The sequence below is a fragment of the Chlorella variabilis genome (genome assembly GCF_000147415.1).
Source record: "Chlorella variabilis unplaced genomic scaffold CHLNCscaffold_11, whole genome shotgun sequence".
NCBI lineage: Eukaryota > Viridiplantae > Chlorophyta > Trebouxiophyceae > Chlorellales > Chlorellaceae > Chlorella > Chlorella variabilis.
The window spans coordinates 1,397,093-1,413,729 of NW_005435077.1; the positions used below are offsets into that span (position 1 = coordinate 1,397,093).

Genomic DNA, 16,637 nt, shown 5'->3' on the forward strand with positions numbered 1-16,637 from the left:
GCGGGGGTGGGAGCGCTCACCGAGCCCGCGGCCGCCGCCAGCTGCTGCTGCGTCATGGCGATTTTGAGGGAGGCCAGCGACTGGGCGAGGTCTGGCTCCGCAGGGCTGGCGCGCCCGCTGGCGCTGGCGGGCAGGCCGCTCTGCTGGCTGCGGGGCGACACGGCTGCAGAGGGGGGGGGAGAAAGCAGGGGAGGGAGGTGGGCGCGCGGCAAGGGTCGGTGGTGATAAGGTCTAATAGCCCTGAGGCGCGCGGCCTCCCCCCAAAAGGGAGGAAGGGACGCAGGCGGGCGCAGCAGGCGGAGCAGGGTGGGGCCATGGCATGCAGCTGCGCCCGCCGCATGCCAACCCCCGGCTGGCGGCGGGAGGCGCCTCCCTCACCTCCGTCCTCCTCAGAGTGGCTGTCGCTGGTACGCACGCTGGGCACGCTGCCCGGCGCCGCCACGCTGCGGCTGCTGCCCGGCATGCCGTCGCCGCCGTCTGCCATGGGCGAGTAGGAGCCAAAGCCCTGCGCCGGTGGGTGCTGCACCGCGGCAAAGCTGCGCGGGCCGGGGCTGGGGCTGTGGGGCGCGGGCGACGGCGCGCGCGCCGGCGCGGGGTGGTAGCCCTGCTGCTGGTGGTGCTGCTGGTGGTGCGCGTGCTGCTGCTGCTGGTGCTGCTGCTGGTACTGCTGGTGCTGCTGGTGCTGCGGGGGGTGGGAGGGCTGGGCGTGCTGCGGGCGGAGGCCAGCAGAGGCGTTGGCCGCCGCGGCCGCCGCGGCTGCCATGTCCATGATCGATTCCATGGGCGCGCTGCCGGCGCCAAAGCTGCTGGAGCTGCCGCCGCCGCCGCGGTTGCCCGACAGGCGGCCCGAGCCGGCGCTGGCGGGCATGGAACCGTACCGCTGCGCCTGCTGGCCGTACTGCTGGTGCTGCGGCGGGTAGCTGCCGCCGCCGCCGCCGCCGCCGCCGCCGCCGCCGCCGTGGTAGGCGGGGCCGGGGTAGCTGCCGTGCGCCTGCGGCGGCGCCGTCCACCGCTGCTGCGCAAAGTGCGGGGAGGGCAGGCTGCCGTACTCGCCCAGCGAGCCAAAGTCGCCGCTGCTGCCGGAGTTGGCCAGCAGGCCGGCGGCGCCGGGGGCGCTGTAGCGCGCGGGCTCGCCTGCGGCACGAGGGCAAAGGGCAAGGCGTGGCGGGTGAGGCAGGGGGCGGGCGCGAGCGGGCGGCGGCCACAGCAGGCCGTCGCACCACGAGGAGCGGTGCGGCAGCGGCATCAGGGCAGCAGCACACGGCCATTGTATTCATTCATTCATTATTTGCTTTAATGCTGTAAGACAAGGGGGCGCACCTGAGTGGCGGAAGTCGCCTCGGAAGTTGTCAGAGTAGCGGAAGCCGCCGCCGCCATTGGGGCCGCCGCCGCCATTTGGGCCGCCCGAGGTGCCCGGCACAAACGGCATTGCGTTGGCCGCCAGGCTGCTGGGCCCCGAGTCGCGGCCGCCGCGGCCGCCGCCGCCGCCGCCGGGCCGCCCCATGGCCGCCATGGCAGCCTGCTGCTGCGCCGCCGCCACTGCGGAGAAAGGCGGGGAGGGGAGGGAGGGAGGGGCAGGCGGAGGCGTGCCGCGTCGAGCAACGTTCCGGCACACAGGCACAGCAAGCACGCAAGCAACCAAGCAGGCAAGCAAGCGCGGGTCGCAGGCACGGGGCAGCAGGCAGCGGCAACGGGGTGCACACACGCACGCGGCTCCCAGCCACACGTGCGCAACAACAACGACGAGCGCGGGCCGCCACCCACCCGGGTTGGCCAGCTGCTGCCCCAGCGGGTGTGGGTTCTGCTGGATCGCCTCCAGCGAGGCGCGGGCCAGCGCCTCGGGGCTGACGTACGGCTTGCAGGCGGGCACGCGCAGCTCTTCCAGCGAGTGCGCGAAGAAGCAGATGCCGCGGCGGCACATGGGGCCGTCATTGCACAGCTGCGTGCGGTACCGCGTGGGGTGCAGCCAGTACTCAAACACGTTGTGCGCGTACGGGCACTTCTCGCCGCGGATGCAGTTGCCCGTCTGCGGAGAGCGGGGCGGGGGCGAGGCATGGGGAGCGGGGCCGCGGGTGTAAGGCTTGGGGCCGTGTGCCAAGCGCGGCAGCTGCGCGGCCGGGGGCGCTGCGGGGCGTGCGGCGCCGTGGCGCGGCGCACGGCAGGGCGGGCGCAGGCAGCGGCACGTGCGTGGCGGCCTGCCGCCTGGGCGCCTGCCGCCGGTGCGCCTCCCCAGCACCCACCAAGCCTCTCCGCTCCCCAGCACCCACCGGGCTTCTTGCCCCTCCCCAGCACCCACCTTCTTCATGTCTGGGCACGCGATGCCCGTGTAGTTGTGCAGGCGCGGGTCGCGCCGCACCGCCTTCTCCCCGGCGTGCGCAAAGGGGCAGATGGTCCAGTCGTGCACAAAGCGCTTGGTGCAGGGGATGACCTGCGGGCGGTGGCGGCGGCGGCGGCGGTGGGTGTGTGGGCGACAGGCAGGGCAGGCATGCGGTGCGGCGCCCGCACGGCTGGCGACCAGAGGCTGGATGCAGGCGAGGGAAGCTGCGCGTTCTGAGCACGGCGCCCAGGGGGGAACACCGATACGCTCGCTGCGGCTGATTCTGCTGCCGCGGCGGCTGCGCGGCTGCGGGCCCCCGCGTGGCAGCGGGGCGCTGGCGCAGTGCGTGGCGCGAGCCGCAAGGCTGCCTGCCCTGGCTGGCTGGCTGGTGCGGGGCTCAGGCCGGGGACGGTCCCGCGTGCCCCACCACGCCGCCACCACAGCGTGCCGTGGCACCCCGACCCACGGGCGCCCGCGGCAACCAGACCCTCACCTTCATGCACCTGCAACACGAAGGGGGTGCAGCAAGGGGCGTCAGGCAGGGTGTGGGGCGTGGAGCGGCAGCAAATGGGGAGCAACAGCGAACAGCCGTCAGCGGTACTGCGTCAGGGTTGTGCCCAAGCTCCTGCGCGCCGGGCATGCCCCGCGCCGCTGCTGGCGTGGATGCAGCGCTAGCAGCTGAGCGGCGACGCGAGACTGGCAGGGGCCAGGGCCCGAGCAGCGCTCGGGGAGCAGCGGCGCCTGAGGCGCTTTCAGGCCCTGCCGCGCCTCCCAGTCCCGTCGGCGAGGCCCATGGCGCTGCCAGCAACGCGCCATGGGCGCCGGGGCGCCATGCCCAGCTGGCTGATGGTGCATCGGCGCGCCGGCGGGGCTAAGGCTGCGAAGAACTGCTCACCAGAGCCTGAAATCGTCAGATTGGAAGAGCGGGCTCGTGTGCTCGTCCTCGACGCCATGCTGGTCTGGGGAGCCGTGGTGCCCCGAGGAGCCCTGCCAGCCGCCCTCCGCCGCCGCCATGGCTGCAGGGCGGGCCTGGGGGCGGCAAGGGCTGCAAGGGGCTGCTGCGGGTGACCGAAGCTGGGAGCAGGTCGTGGCTGGGCGGGGGCTGGAATGGGAGGCAGCACTTTGGTTCTAACGTATGTGGGATGGCAGAGCAGGAGAGAGGGCAGAGGCTGCGAGCACGAGGGATATGCACGCTAGCTTCCACTTTGCAGGGCTGGAAAACTTCATCATTACTCCGATGATCTTCCCCCCATTGGTATACTCGCGACACAGGGAGGGAGAGCGATGAGAGAGGAGAGAGGGAAGGAGAGAGAGAGGCCTCTCTTCCCGTTGGACACCCCTCGTCAAGTGAACTTGAGTCGTCGGTCAGTTGATTCCTCCCCAGGAATGAGGGATAGCCGATGTTTGGGGCCGATGTTTGGGGGACGGCACGTTAACATTTGCACCAGGGCCGTTGCCACGCCGCCACCGCCGTGCTCGCTTCGAAGCGCGAAGCTTCGCAACCCTCTCTGCTGGGTGCTTGCACTGCATGTCCCGCAGCGACTTCAGTTACATGATTCGAGATGGTCCCAGCATCTGATGAAGGTAGTTGCATCCGGCTGTGCCTCATTGTTCCCTGCGCAAAAGTTGCGCACCTTGTGCCCGGTGGCAATGTTCGAAGACAAACAGGAGCGTGAAACACAAAATGCATGGCAGCTTGAGTGAGTGGCATGGCAGCCCAGAAGTTAACTTGTGGATATGCTGCAAGTAAAGTGAAGCCACCAAATGCTCGAATGGAGGCAGCTCAGCTCTCGGTCGGCGCTTCAAAACTGGGTGCACGGCGGCCAGCGCCGCCAAGAGATAGAGAAACTCATGATGCGAGAGGATTTACTTTGGTGTGCATAATGCAATCCTGGGGACCGACCAAAACACGTGCGAGCAGTGAGATATTGCGAGCAGTTGATGCTGCGCTGGGGTGGCGGCGAGGCGGCGACGGGTGGGATTGCAGCTCCTTCAGCGTCTAGGTGCCTTTGCGCTCGCGCTTGCCTCAAGTAGCATCGAGCACTACTACCACAAACGCCGCCTTCCGCTAGCTGCGCCACATCCCCTTTCTGGACTCGCACAGAGGTTCTCCCGCAGCAGGCGCACTGCCGCGCCAGCGCGTGCCGGGCATCCAGCGCCATTGCAGCAGCCGGGATGACGCTGGATGCGGGCTTGGCCCCCAGCCAGGCGCTCGCCCTAGCGCCGCCGCCGCTGCCGCCGCTGCCAGCACCCGCACCGGGCCCCGCCAGCGAATACGACTTCACATGGACGGCGGGCAAGGCGAGTGAGGCACGAGGCGCAGGGATGGGTGTGGCTGCTCCCAGCGTGCCGCAGCTAACATGCGTGCGTAAGGCCCCCCCCCGGCAGAGCAGCCGTGAGGCGCGGTGCACCACCACCCAGCCAGCCCCATCCCGCGCTGCACGGCGCCGCCCGCCGCAGATCATCCTGTCCCTGTTCCTCTTCCTGGCCGCCGGCGTGGCGGAGATCGGCGGCGGCTGGCTGGTGTGGCAGTCGATTCGGCTGCACAAGGGGTGGTACCTTGCGGTGGCGGGCGCGGCGGTACTGTTTGTGTACGGGGTCATCCCCTGCGCCCAGCCCATGGACAACTTTGGGCGGGTGCGTGCGTGCGTCGGTTGTGTATGAGCGTTGGGGCGCGGCCGCTGCGTCGGCTGGGTTGCGGCTGGCGCAGTGTTTGTGGGTGTGAAGAGAGTGGGAGAGAGAGAGAGGGGGGGCTTAGGGATAGGGTGAAAGGGGCGGAGTGTGCATGCGCACGCCGGGGCTCGCTTCGGATTTGGTGTGTGCCTTTTGCTGGGTCCCCTGTGCCTGCTGCGTGTGCCTGCCCGGCTTCGGCAACCTCCCGCCCGCGCCTTGGCTGGCGCAGTTGCGGGGCGCAGCCAGCCAGCCTGCACCCCTTGCCCCGCCCCTGCCCCACCCCAGCCGTGCTGCACCCCACCCGCCGCAGGTGTATGCCATCTACGGCGCCTTCTTCATCCTGTTGTCCTACCTGTGGGGCTGGGCGGTGGACGGCGTGCGCCCCGACACCGGGGACTGGGTGGGCAGCGGCATCGCCATCGGCGGCGGCCTCGTGGCCTTCTTCTGGCCCCGGTAGGGGCGGCGCCCAGGCGCACGCTGCCGGCGGCGGCGCCGCGCTTGTGCTTGTACACTGCAAATCCCCCGAGTCCCCTACCTCCCTGCTGTTTGTCCTGCTTTAAATGCTTGCTATTTCTTTCGTCACTGCACTGCCCATCACTGTACCTCGGTCTTACTATGTACTGCCTCCTGCCCCGCCCTGTGAACCGACAACTCATCAGCGCAGCCTGGCTGCACAGGAGATGCTCGATGGGGCCGCACTGGAGGGGATGCCACAGCTGCCACCTGAGGCCTCACGGCATTACATCACATTATGTTCCATTGGGGATGCAGGCAGGCAGGCATGCCCAATGTGCCATGGGCCCCCGGGATGCTTCCGCAGCGGCTCCCACGTCGGCGGCAGGCCCGCCGGGGCTGCGCGCCTGAAGCGCCTGCCGTTTGCGGGGGCAGGCGGGGCCGCTCAGGGCGCGTCAGCAGGCGGGGGCCGCTCAGGGCGCGTCAGCGGACGACAGGCTGGACATGCTGGCGCCGCTTGCCAGCGACACCTGGTTGTTGGGGTCGGCGCTGTCCAACAGGAAGGTGACGGGGCCATCGTTGACCTGCTGGGTGTGGGCGTGGGCGTGGGCGTGGGTGTGGGTGTGGGTGTGGGTGGGGCGGTGGTGGCAGCGGCGGCGGGCGGTGGTGGTGGTGGTGGTGTGGCATGAGGCCAGCGGGAGCTCAACATACCTGTTTTCGGCGGCGGAACCTCCCCACGGCACGGCGAGGGGCCCCGGTGCCAGCACCTTTCACCAGCAGCAGCAGCCCAGCCGGCGAACAGGGGCCCCGCAAGCAGCAGCCCGAGCCCACGGGAGCGGCGGCGCACCAGCGCTACATCCATCATCGCCCCAAACACGCCGTCCTTGACCCGCCCCGGCACATACGCCCTGCCCAGCTGCTCCAGGAAGGCGGCATACGCCTGCCGCGCCTGCGGGGAGGGAGAGCAGCGGGAGGCGGCGCCAGACAGCCTCAGCGGCAGCAGCAGCAGCAGCAGGGCGAGGGCGCCGCAACTTGCATGCCGCCGACATCAGCAGGGTGGTGGGCCTCTCGCTGCCGTTCCAGGCGCCCAAAAGGTCATGCTGGCGCTGCTGCTGCTGCTGCCGCTGGTGTGCTGTGCCTGTGCACCTGCTGCGGCGGCATGGCCTTGGAGTAGTCTGGCTTGCCGGCGCCCTTGAGCCGCCCAAACAGCGTGAACTGGCTCACACACAGCACCTCGTACTCCCTCTGCGGTGGGGTAGGTGCGGCAGGACACAGTTTCCGTCCAGGAGCCAGGGAGGCACGCATGCAGCAGTGAGGCCGGCAGCGGCACTACTGTTTCGACTCCCCCGGCGGCCGTGCTTGCGGGACGCAGGCCGCTGTTGGCAGGGCAGGCGAGGCAAGCAGGGAGCCATCCAGGCGAGGCATCCGGGCGAGGCAAGCAGGCGGGGGATCCAGGGCCCCCCACCTGCACCACATTCTGATCCCACGCCTTGCTGCCCTCTGCGTTGGGCCATAACCGCAGCCCCAGGATCTTGCGTACTCTGCGCAGCCCAGGGGGTGTGATGTGATGCACATGCCGGCGGGCGTGGTGCATGGCAGCGCGCGCCGATGCGACGCAGGTGGCGCCCAGCCCAGCGCCAGCAGCAGCGGCAGCTGCCGCTTCTCACATGTAATCTGCGTCCTTCTCTCCATCCGTGTCCCTCAAGCCCACCAGGCACAGCAGGCCGGGGCCGATGCTGCTCACTACCTGGCCATCCACCTGCGGGGCAGAGGGTGGCAGAGGACGGCGGCGTTGGCGGCGGCGGCAGGCGGCGGCAAAGGGTGCAGCAAGTGCGAGGGCGCCTGGGCCTGATGGAAGCACCCAGTCCCCGCTGAACGCAGATCGCTCGCCTCTACGCTGGCGCTGCGCACACGCTGCACAACTGCGCGCATGGGCAATGGCGGGGTTTGCCCAACAACACTGGACACAGCTCGTCTCGGCGGCCAATGATGACTGCTAGAGCAGGTTCAGCTAAATCAAATAGACTGATGAGCATCACCCAGCGCAAGGCCACATCGTGCTGGGCCACCACAGCAGCAAACCGCCGCCACCGCCAAACAACAAGAAGCGTGCTCCACTGCTCTCTTCCTGCCAAAATGCGTTACAACGCAGCTGTGCATGATGCATCCCTGTGATGTAGACCCAGCACACCCTCCCGTTCAAAATGGCGGCCTCAGGGGCGCCACCGCGCTTTCCTCTGCACCCGCCTCCACGCCGTGCGCCGCCGAGCCTCTCACCGTCCCCAGCACACGCCAGTGCGCCTGGCGGCAGCTGGACCCCGCTGCAGCCAGCGCCGCTGCCAGCGCGTCTGGGCGGGGCGGGGGTGGCACCTGCATGCTAGGGTTTCGGCTGAGCTGGCGCCCCGCCACTTGGCTGCTCTCTTGCTCCTCCTGGCCTGCCCCGGTTGCCCCTCCGGTGCTGGCATCGCTGATGCTGCAAGCTCCGCCTCCTCCCTGCCCGCTAGCTCCCACCTGCTGCTGCGGCTGCTGCTGCTGCTGTGGAGGCACAGGTGTGGCCACCTGGCTGCGCCGCTGGGCGCTGCCGCCGTCGTCGCTTGCCCTGCCGCCGCCCCGCTGCTGCTGCTGCAGCTGGCGGTCCAGGTTGCGCTGCCGCCTCTCCGCCTTTTGCAGGCGGGCGGCACCTGCGGCGGCCTGCTGCTGCAGGCCTTTGCTGCCGTCGAAGGTCAGGATGCTGCCACAGTCAAGGCCGGCAGCCAGCCAGCAGCCGCTCAGTGCCACACACTGCGCGCCTGCCGCCTGGCCGCCCCCCATGCCGCTAGTGTGCAGCACCCGGGCCTGCCGCTGCTGCTGCTGCTGCTGCTGCTGCTGCCGACGCTTGCCGCCCCCGGCGCCCACGCAGGCTTTGCTGTGGCTGGTGCCGCCGCCCTTGGCGCCGCCGCAGCCCTCCACGGCGGCTGCCCCCGCGGCGGTGGCAGTACCGGCATCCAGCAGTACCACGCTGCCCGACCTGTCGGCAACCGCCAGCCAGGGATAGTCCCAGCTCAATCCCGCCACCTCGGCCGCCTGCCGCAGCAGCAGCGCCGGCCGCGGCAGCTGCGCGGCGGCGCCGCCCGCGGCTCCGTCCCTGGCCGGAGGGACGTCCAGGGCCCACACGCCGCCATCGGTGGCTCCCAGGAACACGGTGCGACCGTCGCAGCTGCACTCCACCGCCGCCAGTGCTGCCGCCGGCGCGGCGGCGGCAGCAGAGCCTCCGCCACTGCCGCCGCCGCCGCCGCCGCCGCCGCCGCCGCCGCCGTTCGCGCTGGGGCAGGGCAGCGAGCCCAGGCGGTGCAGGGCGCCTCGCTCCAGCCTGCAGGGGAGGCAGCAGGCCAGCCCCTTCAACCACCCAGCCATGCAGCTGCATCTGCTTCCTCGCACCCTCGCTGCGCTGCCCGCAAGCGCCGCAGCAGAAGCAGACATGCCATAAGTAGTTGTATGGTGGTTACACCATAGCTATACATTGCAGCCTCTGCTGAGCAACGGCAGATTGCACAGCGCCCAGCCCAGCCCTGCCCTCTGCGCGCCTGAAGAGCAGCAGCTCCCGCCCGCAGGCCGCCGCCAGCAGGCCGCCGCGCAGCGACAGCGAGGACACCCAGTCTTCTGCGGCAGGGGCAGTTTGTTTGCATTTTGTGTTTACAGCCTGCATATCAGCAACGGCACTTGCGACACAGACCCCGCTCGGCGTGCGGCCGGGCGTGCTGGCTGGCCGCAGGCACCTGGCGGCTGCTGCGCGGCAAATGCACGCACACCACACCACACCACACCACACCACACCACACCACACACACACGCACCACGCCACACCCACACCCACACACCACATGCCCACCTGTGTGCTCCAGCTGTGTGCACTCCAGGGTGGCGCGGTCCCAGACGCGCAGGGAGCAGTCCCAGGAGCCGCTGCGGTAGGTGGGAGCGAGAGGGGGCAGCCCAGCGTGAGGCCGAGCAAGGCGGCGAGGCGGCATGGGGCTGCAGCCAGCGGCAATCGTTCGAGGTGCCTGCAGGGACCTGTGCTGCACACACAGCAGAAGCATGGAAGAGGGCTGCTGCCCACCTGTTGCCACAAACAACGCAGGCTGCACGAGCAGCACAGGCATGGTGGCTAACAAAACAGGCCCGCTTCACCTGACGATCACGCCTGGCGCCAGCTGGATGCTGGTGACGGGGCCGCCGTGCCCCATCAGCACCCTCCTCTCCCCCGCCACGTCAAACAACGGGGCGCCGCTGCCGCCGCCGCCGCCGCTGCGCCACACCCGTACGCTGTGGTCGCTGCTGCCGCTGGCCAGCAGGCGGCCGTCGGCGGCCAGGCAGCGCACGGTGCCGCCGTGGCGCCGGCTGCAGGGCGGGGCGGGAGGCGCTACGTGAGGGGCCGACAGGGTAGTACAGCATAAAATCAGGAGGGAGCCTGCGGGCAAGGAAGCACGGTATGTGGGCAGGGAGACACGGCTCGGCCTACCTGGCGGCCAGCTGGATGCCGCTGTGCAGATCCCAGACACGCACAGTGCGATCCATGCCGCCTGCAGCGGCAGTGGGATGAGCAGCGGCAGGCGTGTGCCGCGGACAGGGGCCACGGGGCCAGCAGCGCAGGCAACCTGGCGGGGCCGCCAGGCGCCGCGCCAGCCAAGCCAGGGGCGGCGGCGCACCTGCCAAGACTAGCCCATGCTGCGGCAGCAGGCAGCAGGCCTTGACGGCGTCGCTGTGACCCATCAGCTTGTCCATGGAGGGCCGGCCCAGCCAGCAGCGAGCAGCGAGCTGGCTGCGGCCATACTGGCGCTGCCACCAGCCGGCGTCGCCATCGGCGTCGGCGGCGGCGCCATCGGCCGGCGATGGCCACAGGGCGGCACAGGCCTGAGCCCAGGGCGCTTGGGACGCGATCGTCTGCCAGCTGCTGCAGACGCAGGAGGCGAGGGCGAGCGTCTGCGGGCTGAGGTGCCCGAAAATGGCAACTACCAGGACATTGGGCAGGTCTTTAAATTCACGCGGTGCCTCGGGCTCCATCGCGATCGAGAGCAGCGGTGCCGATGAGGGGTGCCTGTTAACTGGCGGCACTACGTCGGCGATACGCCGGCGTGACGGTCACGGGTGCCCTGCGCAGGTGCCCTCGCTGCTAATGCTCCTATGTGATCTGTATAATCCAATATTCAAGCTTGGTTGCTTGATGAGCATGCAATGCAGGCGCCCACGAGCGGGCCCTTCACCGCCGCCCGCCGCCGCTCGCCGGTGCTCCGGCAGTGCAAAAGCCAGCATCAGGCAAGATCAGGTATATTTTGTGTCATTTTTGTCAGTAGATCACCGAACAGAGGCGCAACTCCTTGAAGCCTCCAGGCTGAGCATTACAAGATCTGGTGGCGGCGCGGCCAGCTCAGCCCACAAGAAGACACTCCATTCCATCCTGGGCTGCATTGTAGCGCTTCAAACCCCAGTCCTTCAGTAACCGACTGCACCCCTCAACGCCTCCGCACACGTCCGCCGGCATTCCTTCCGCATGGCACAGACCCGCAGCTTCTGAGAGTCGGACGGAGGCAGGCAGGTGCCAGGAAGGCGGCGCCGGGCAATGTATGAAGCGCAATCACACGCGGCCGTCGTGGGGTGCTGCCAGCAGCGGGGCTGACGGCGGCGTGTGTGCCGCCCACCCGCCCGCGTGGGTGTACCTCCCACCAAAGTTTGGCCTCTCTACACTCTGCAGAGCAATCAAGCGCGTGGCACCGGCTGGCGTAGCGTAGGTGGCGGGCAGGAAGCGGGAGCACCTCCTCTGCTCGAGCACGGCTGCGTAGCTCACTGCTCTGGTGGTGCGGCCGCTGGTGGAGGACGGAAGCGGGCCGCTGGTAGCCTAGGATGGCCAGCCTCATCCCCTTCCGCCAGTCCAGCTTCTTCTTCGGGCGCAAGGGCAGCTACGGCGCACACGCGGCGGCCGCCAATGGTCACAGCGGCGGCGGCGGCGGCGGCGGCAGCAGCCCGCCGCAGGGCGGCAGCGAGGCAGACTTGCGCCAGGCGCTGCTGGAGGGCGCAAATGTGGATGTGGAGAGCTGCTACGACGATGCCTTTGTGTTCAGCTGGAGGCGCCTGCTGCTGCACGTGGGGTGGGTGCCGCCGCAGCCGCCGCAGCCGCCGCATTTCGCCGCCGCATTTCGCCGCCGCCGCCGCCTGACGCCGCTGCCTGGAGGCCGCCGGTCCGCGCAGCACCCGGCACCGCGTGCGCGCGCTGCAGCGGAGCTTGGTGCCAGGCCCGGCCGCCCCTCCAGCTGCGCCGCATTCCTCGCCACAGCGCTCTTGTGTGCTTGCTGCACCCTCCTACGCCCTCCCAAGCCCTCCAGGGTCCTCCCTCCCACGCTCCACTGCCCGTGCTTGCTTGCTTGCTTGCTTGCTGGGGTGTTTTCCACGCCCTCCAAGGGTCCCGCTCCCATGCTCTACCTCCCATGCAGGCCTGGCGCCCTGATGTGTATCGCCTTTGTGGACCCCGGCAATCTGGAAGCTGACCTTCAGACGGGGGCCACCACGGGATACCGCCTGCTGTGGGTGCTGCTGTGGTCCACCACCATGGGATACCTGCTGCAGGCAAGACAGATCCTCTCCCCTGGATGGCTGTGCTGCCTGCCTGTTACCGCCCCTAGGAGCAGCTTGAAGTGAATGCTACGGGCTCCTGTGTGGCGCGGCCCTGGGCCTGGCAGTGATGTGTCGGATGCCTCGTGTGCATGCCGGGCCCGGGCCTGGCAAGGTGGCCTGGCAATAAGCGGACCCCATCCCCGGGCGGTTGTGTGCTGGCGGAAGTCCCGGGGCGGCCGCGGGCCTGGCTGCCGGGGCACGGCCAGGCGGCAAACGGCGCCACCAGCACCCACGCGCCACCCATGTGCTGCCCTCCTGCCCTCCCACACCCTGACACCAACACTCACGGCTGCGTGCCCGGCCTGTGCAGTCGCTGGCAGCCCGGCTGGGTGTGGCCACGGGCAAGCACCTGGCGGAGCACTGCCGGGAGCAGTACCCTCCGGGCGTGCGGCACGTGCTGTGGGTCATGGCTGAGCTGGCGATCATCGGGTCGGACATACAAGAGGTGAGGCGGCGGCAGCGGCTTCAGCACCGGGTGTGGGCGGCGGGCGACGCGGCGTGTGAGGCAGGCAGGCGGCACGGCGGGGCCGGCGCGCGCGCGGCTGCTCCTGCCGTCGAGCGGAGCCTGCTGTGTGTTGGTTGCTCTGGGCGGGGAGCCCGTCGCTTGTTGCGTGTTGCTTGTTGCTTGCTCTGGCGCCGCCAGTACCGTATCCCGCCATCCAACTCCTCCGAGCTAATCCGCTGCCTGCCCTGCCCTGCCTGCCCTGCCCTGCCCTGCCTCCCTGCCTCCCTCCCTCTCCCCTCCCTCCCTCCCGCCAGGTCATCGGCACCTCCATCGCCCTGCTGCTCCTGTCCAGGGGTGCGGTGCCGCTGTGGGGCGGCGTGCTGCTGGCGGCGGCCGCCGCCTACACGCTGCTCTTCCTGGAGCGGCTGGGGGTGCGCTACCTGGAAGTGGTGTTCGAGCTGCTGATTGCAGGTGCGCGTGTGCTGTGCAGGTGCGCGTGTGCTATGCATGCGCTTGTGCTTGGTGTGGTGTGGTGTGGTGTGGTGTGGTGTGTGTGTGTGTGTGTGTGTGTGTGTGTGAGATGGGGGGTGAGGTAGGGGTGGGCGGGCTAGGGTGCGGCTGGGTGGGTGGGTCTCCCCAGCGCTGCCGGCGGGGCTGCAAGGGAAGGTGGGGGTTGGGCTGGCTGCGCTGCGTGGAGGGGATGTGCTGGGATGCTTCTGGACCCAGTGAGGGCAGGGTGGCGCTGGGGGGCTGGGGGCTGGCAGCACAGGTCAGCCCTCCCCAGAAGCCTGCGCCCTACCCTGCCTGCCTCCCCTGGCCTGCAGTGATGAGCGTCAGCATGGGCCTGCTGTTCTTCCTGGTCGACATCCCCTATGGCGAGGTGGCCAAGGGTGAGACCAGGCGGCCCGCTCCTCTGTGCTGTGCTGCGCTGTGCTGTGCTGTGCTGCGCTGTGCTGTGCTGCGCTGTGTTGTGCTGTGCTGTGCTGTGCTGTGTTGTGCTGTGCTGTGTTGTACTGTGCTGTGCTGCGCTGCGCTGCGCTGTGCTGTGCTGTGTTGTGTTGGAATCGGCTGGCGTGGCCCAAGCGGGCTTCGGCGGCCGCCTTCCGCGGCCGTGCTGGGTGTGCCGCGCGGCGGGGCTGGCCCCTCCCTGTGCCCGCCAGCTGGCTGGCAGCCCGCCTAGCGACCGACCGCGGCTGCCGTGCAGGCCTGGCGCTGCCCAGCCTGCCCCGCGCCGCCATCCCCACCGCCTGCGGGCTGCTGGGTGCCATCATCATGCCCCACAACCTCTTCCTCCACTCGGCGCTGGTGCACTCCAGGTGGGCTTGCATGGAATGGCTGGGGTGGCTGGGGGGTGGTTGGGGGACTGGGCTGTGTGTGTGCGTGCGTGTGTGTGCGCCTGTGTGTATGCACACCTGCGTGTGCGCGCGCGCCTGTGTGTGAATGCGTGCCTGCGTGTGTGTGTGTGTGCGCGCCTGTGCGTGCGTGCCTGTGTGTGCGTGCCTATGTGTGTGTGCTTGTGTGTGTGTGCGCGTGTGAGTGTGGGCCTGGGTGGGCCTGGTGGGCAGGCTGCTGCCTGCTGTGGCGCAGCTCACGAGCGGCCAGCTGGCGGCAGCCGGCAGCGGCCGCGCGTGCTGCCGCTGTTCTGCGTGCGCCGCCTCGGGGCCGACGCCTCGCGTTGATGGGCTGTGATGGGGTGGCCGGCTGACGGGATGCTCGTAGCTGCGCTGCAGGCCGGTGGGTGGCGCCAACGGCAGCGGCACGCCCGCACGGCGCAGCCCCGCCGCCAAGAAGGTGCGGCCGCCCCTCTTTGCGGGCGTGCTGCCAGTCCGCTGCCCGCCTGCAGTACACCCGTGCGCGTACTGCCGCTGCACCTGCACTTGGGGGGAGCTTGCGCTTGGCTGCAGCATGCCCCTCAACTCGCCGGTTGCCGAACCGGCAGTACCGCGTGCCCCTGTGCCACATGAACCCATGCTGTACTACAACATCGAGGCTGATCATGGCCCCGCTGTACCGCAGGAATCCGTGCTGTACTACAACATTGAGGCGGGCATGGCCCTGCTGGTCACGCTCTTCATCAACGTGTGCGTCATCTCAGTCTTTGCCCGAGGCTTCTTCGGCCGGGGAGGCGAGGAGGGTGAGGCGGGGGTTGGCGTGGTGTGCGCCGCGGCTGCCTGCTGCTCCGTCCTAGAAACCTTTTTTCAGATATATACCCTAAACCAATCTGCCCGAGGCCCCGCCGCCTGCCTGTTCACTGGCGGGCCTCCACCCGGCACGCCCATGCTCCTCCCCGCCCCCGCCCCCGCCTCCAGTCCAGTCCTGCCGCCTCCTGCCCACCCAGCCGGCGCGTGCCCCCATCCACCCCCTGTCCCCGCTGCAGAGATCGGGCTGGCCAATGCGGGTGAATACCTGGGGGCCACCTTTGGAAAGCACATGGTTGTGATCTGGGCGGTGGGGCTGCTGGCGGCGGGGCAGAGCAGCACGATGACGGGGACGTATGCGGGGCAGTTTGTGATGGGAGGCTTCCTCAACCTCAAGGTAAGCGACGGAAGAGCGCGGCGGCGGTACTTTGGCTTCGCTTCTCTGCCTGTGTGTGTGTGTGTGTAGGCGTGGGTTGGCAATTGCTTGCCAGCAGTGCCGCCACCTGTGCGCCACGTGGCGTGGCGCTCCCGAGCCGAAGCTGTGCCTGCCTGCATCCCCCGCCTCCCCTGCCTGCCCTCCTCCCAGATATCAGCCGCCATGCGCACTCTGGTGACTCGCGGCGTGGCCATCTGCCCCACCCTGCTTGTGGCGCTGTCGGCCAGGAGCGACGCCACGCGGGTGGGTGGCAGGCGCAGCACGCGGATGCCAGGCATCAATGATGCAGGCGTTGCTGCATTCAGCCGGTGATGCGCCTGGCCGGGATCCACGCGTCCGGGGGTGGCGCGTCCAGGCCTCGCCGCCGCTGCCTGCTGCGCTGGACCGAGCAAGGCGACGGTGCCTCCCTATCTCCTTGCCCCTCGATCACCTGTCCCGCTCATCTTCACCTTTCCCGCTCATCTTCACCCCACCTCCTGCCCCTGCCAACCTGCCCCCGCAGCTGGACACGCTGAACCAGTGGATCAACATCCTGCAGAGCGTGCAGCTGCCCTTTGCCGTCATCCCGGTGAGGGCCCTGCCCTGCCCCCACGCTCCTGCCCCCGGTGCCGCCCCTGCTGGGCTGGCAGTGCGCCAACCGACCGCTGGCTGCCCCGCTTCTTTGCCTCAGCAGCACGGCCTGGCGCCGCCCCGGCCCACCCCTCCTCCCTTGCACGTTCCCCGCCCCTGCTTGCTCCCCGCTGCAGCTGCTGCTGCTGACGTCCAACACGGCAATCATGGGGCGCGCGTTTGTGAACAAGCCCGCCACGACAGGTGCATCACCACCCCAGGCCAGCCCTGGGCAGCCTCCCTGTGGGAGCTGCTGGAGCAGGGAGCCGGCGGCCAAGCATCTGGCAGCCCGTCGTGCGCTGCTGCCTTGCGTTATGAGGCTGCACCTGCACCCCCAGCCTCGCAGCTCACGGCCTCCCCTCCAGCCCTCTGACCCCCTGGCTGCCTGCCCGCCTGCCCCCCCTGCTCAGCCGTGTGCTGGCTGATTGCCGCCGCCATCATCGCCATCAACGCCGGCACCGCCTACCAGACCCTCACCCCCTTCCTGCCCCAGGCCTGGTGGCTGCACATCGGTGGGCGCAGCCCGCCGCTGCCGCCACCCGCCGCTGCCGCCGCCCGCCTTGTTCCGCCGCGCCTGCTTCGTGCTGCTGCCTCTGCCCCGCAATTCTGCCCTGCTCTGCAGCAGATGCGGTCCGCTGCTGGCCATCCTCTGCGGCACCTGGCGCCTGACACCTGCCGCGCCCCCGCCCCTCCTCCCCTCCCCGCTGTCTCAACAGTGTTCTGGGCTGTGGTGTCCGCCTATGTCGGCTTCCTGGCCTACCTCATCCTGACACCGGAAGGCGCGGAGCAGCTGGCGGCCGCCGTCTCGCGCTCCGTCAGCCGCTGGAGCCTGCACCGCGGCTCGCCTGCCGCGTCCAGCTATGCCAGCCTGGCGGGGTCGCAAGCCGAGCCGGCAGGCTCTGCGCTGCCACCCTCCCCCCTTGA

General features: G+C 69.7%; 4 protein-coding genes across 4 annotated transcripts in view; 2 read left to right on the forward strand and 2 right to left on the reverse strand.

Annotated features, from left to right (window-relative positions):
- CHLNCDRAFT_134556 (hypothetical protein) overlaps window positions 1-3,331 on the reverse strand; it is a gene marked incomplete at both ends in the record, with an annotated part of 4,282 nt that extends 951 nt beyond the window's left edge. Inside the window, 7 exons of the mRNA XM_005847458.1 lie at window positions 21-163; window positions 379-1,134; window positions 1,321-1,539; window positions 1,765-2,026; window positions 2,297-2,428; window positions 2,784-2,820; window positions 3,213-3,331. Coding sequence (XP_005847520.1) covers window positions 21-163; window positions 379-1,134; window positions 1,321-1,539; window positions 1,765-2,026; window positions 2,297-2,428; window positions 2,784-2,820; window positions 3,213-3,331 — 1,668 coding nt within the window. The remainder of the gene's footprint in view (window positions 1-20; window positions 164-378; window positions 1,135-1,320; window positions 1,540-1,764; window positions 2,027-2,296; window positions 2,429-2,783; window positions 2,821-3,212) is intronic.
- A 1,311-nt stretch (window positions 3,332-4,642) lies between these two features.
- CHLNCDRAFT_23629 (hypothetical protein) lies at window positions 4,643-5,447 on the forward strand (the record flags this gene model as incomplete). The annotated part of the gene is made up of 2 exons (XM_005847283.1): window positions 4,643-4,954; window positions 5,301-5,447. 2 exons carry the CDS (start codon window positions 4,643-4,645, stop codon window positions 5,445-5,447), a joined length of 459 nt encoding a protein of 152 aa, XP_005847345.1.
- A 469-nt stretch (window positions 5,448-5,916) lies between these two features.
- Window positions 5,917-7,214, reverse strand: CHLNCDRAFT_23493 (hypothetical protein; the record flags this gene model as incomplete). Its single annotated transcript, XM_005847459.1, has 5 exons — window positions 5,917-6,027; window positions 6,291-6,392; window positions 6,590-6,688; window positions 6,909-6,984; window positions 7,111-7,214. Coding segments are annotated over 5 exons (492 nt in total), but the record flags the coding sequence as incomplete, so codon positions are not given.
- Window positions 7,215-11,887: 4,673 nt separating this feature from the next.
- Window positions 11,888-15,684, forward strand: CHLNCDRAFT_7420 (hypothetical protein; the record flags this gene model as incomplete). Its single annotated transcript, XM_005847284.1, has 9 exons — window positions 11,888-12,079; window positions 12,396-12,530; window positions 12,845-13,020; window positions 13,691-13,846; window positions 14,143-14,158; window positions 14,520-14,664; window positions 14,908-15,065; window positions 15,255-15,347; window positions 15,607-15,684. Coding segments are annotated over 9 exons (1,149 nt in total), but the record flags the coding sequence as incomplete, so codon positions are not given.
- Between the last annotated feature and the right edge of the window lie 953 nt (window positions 15,685-16,637).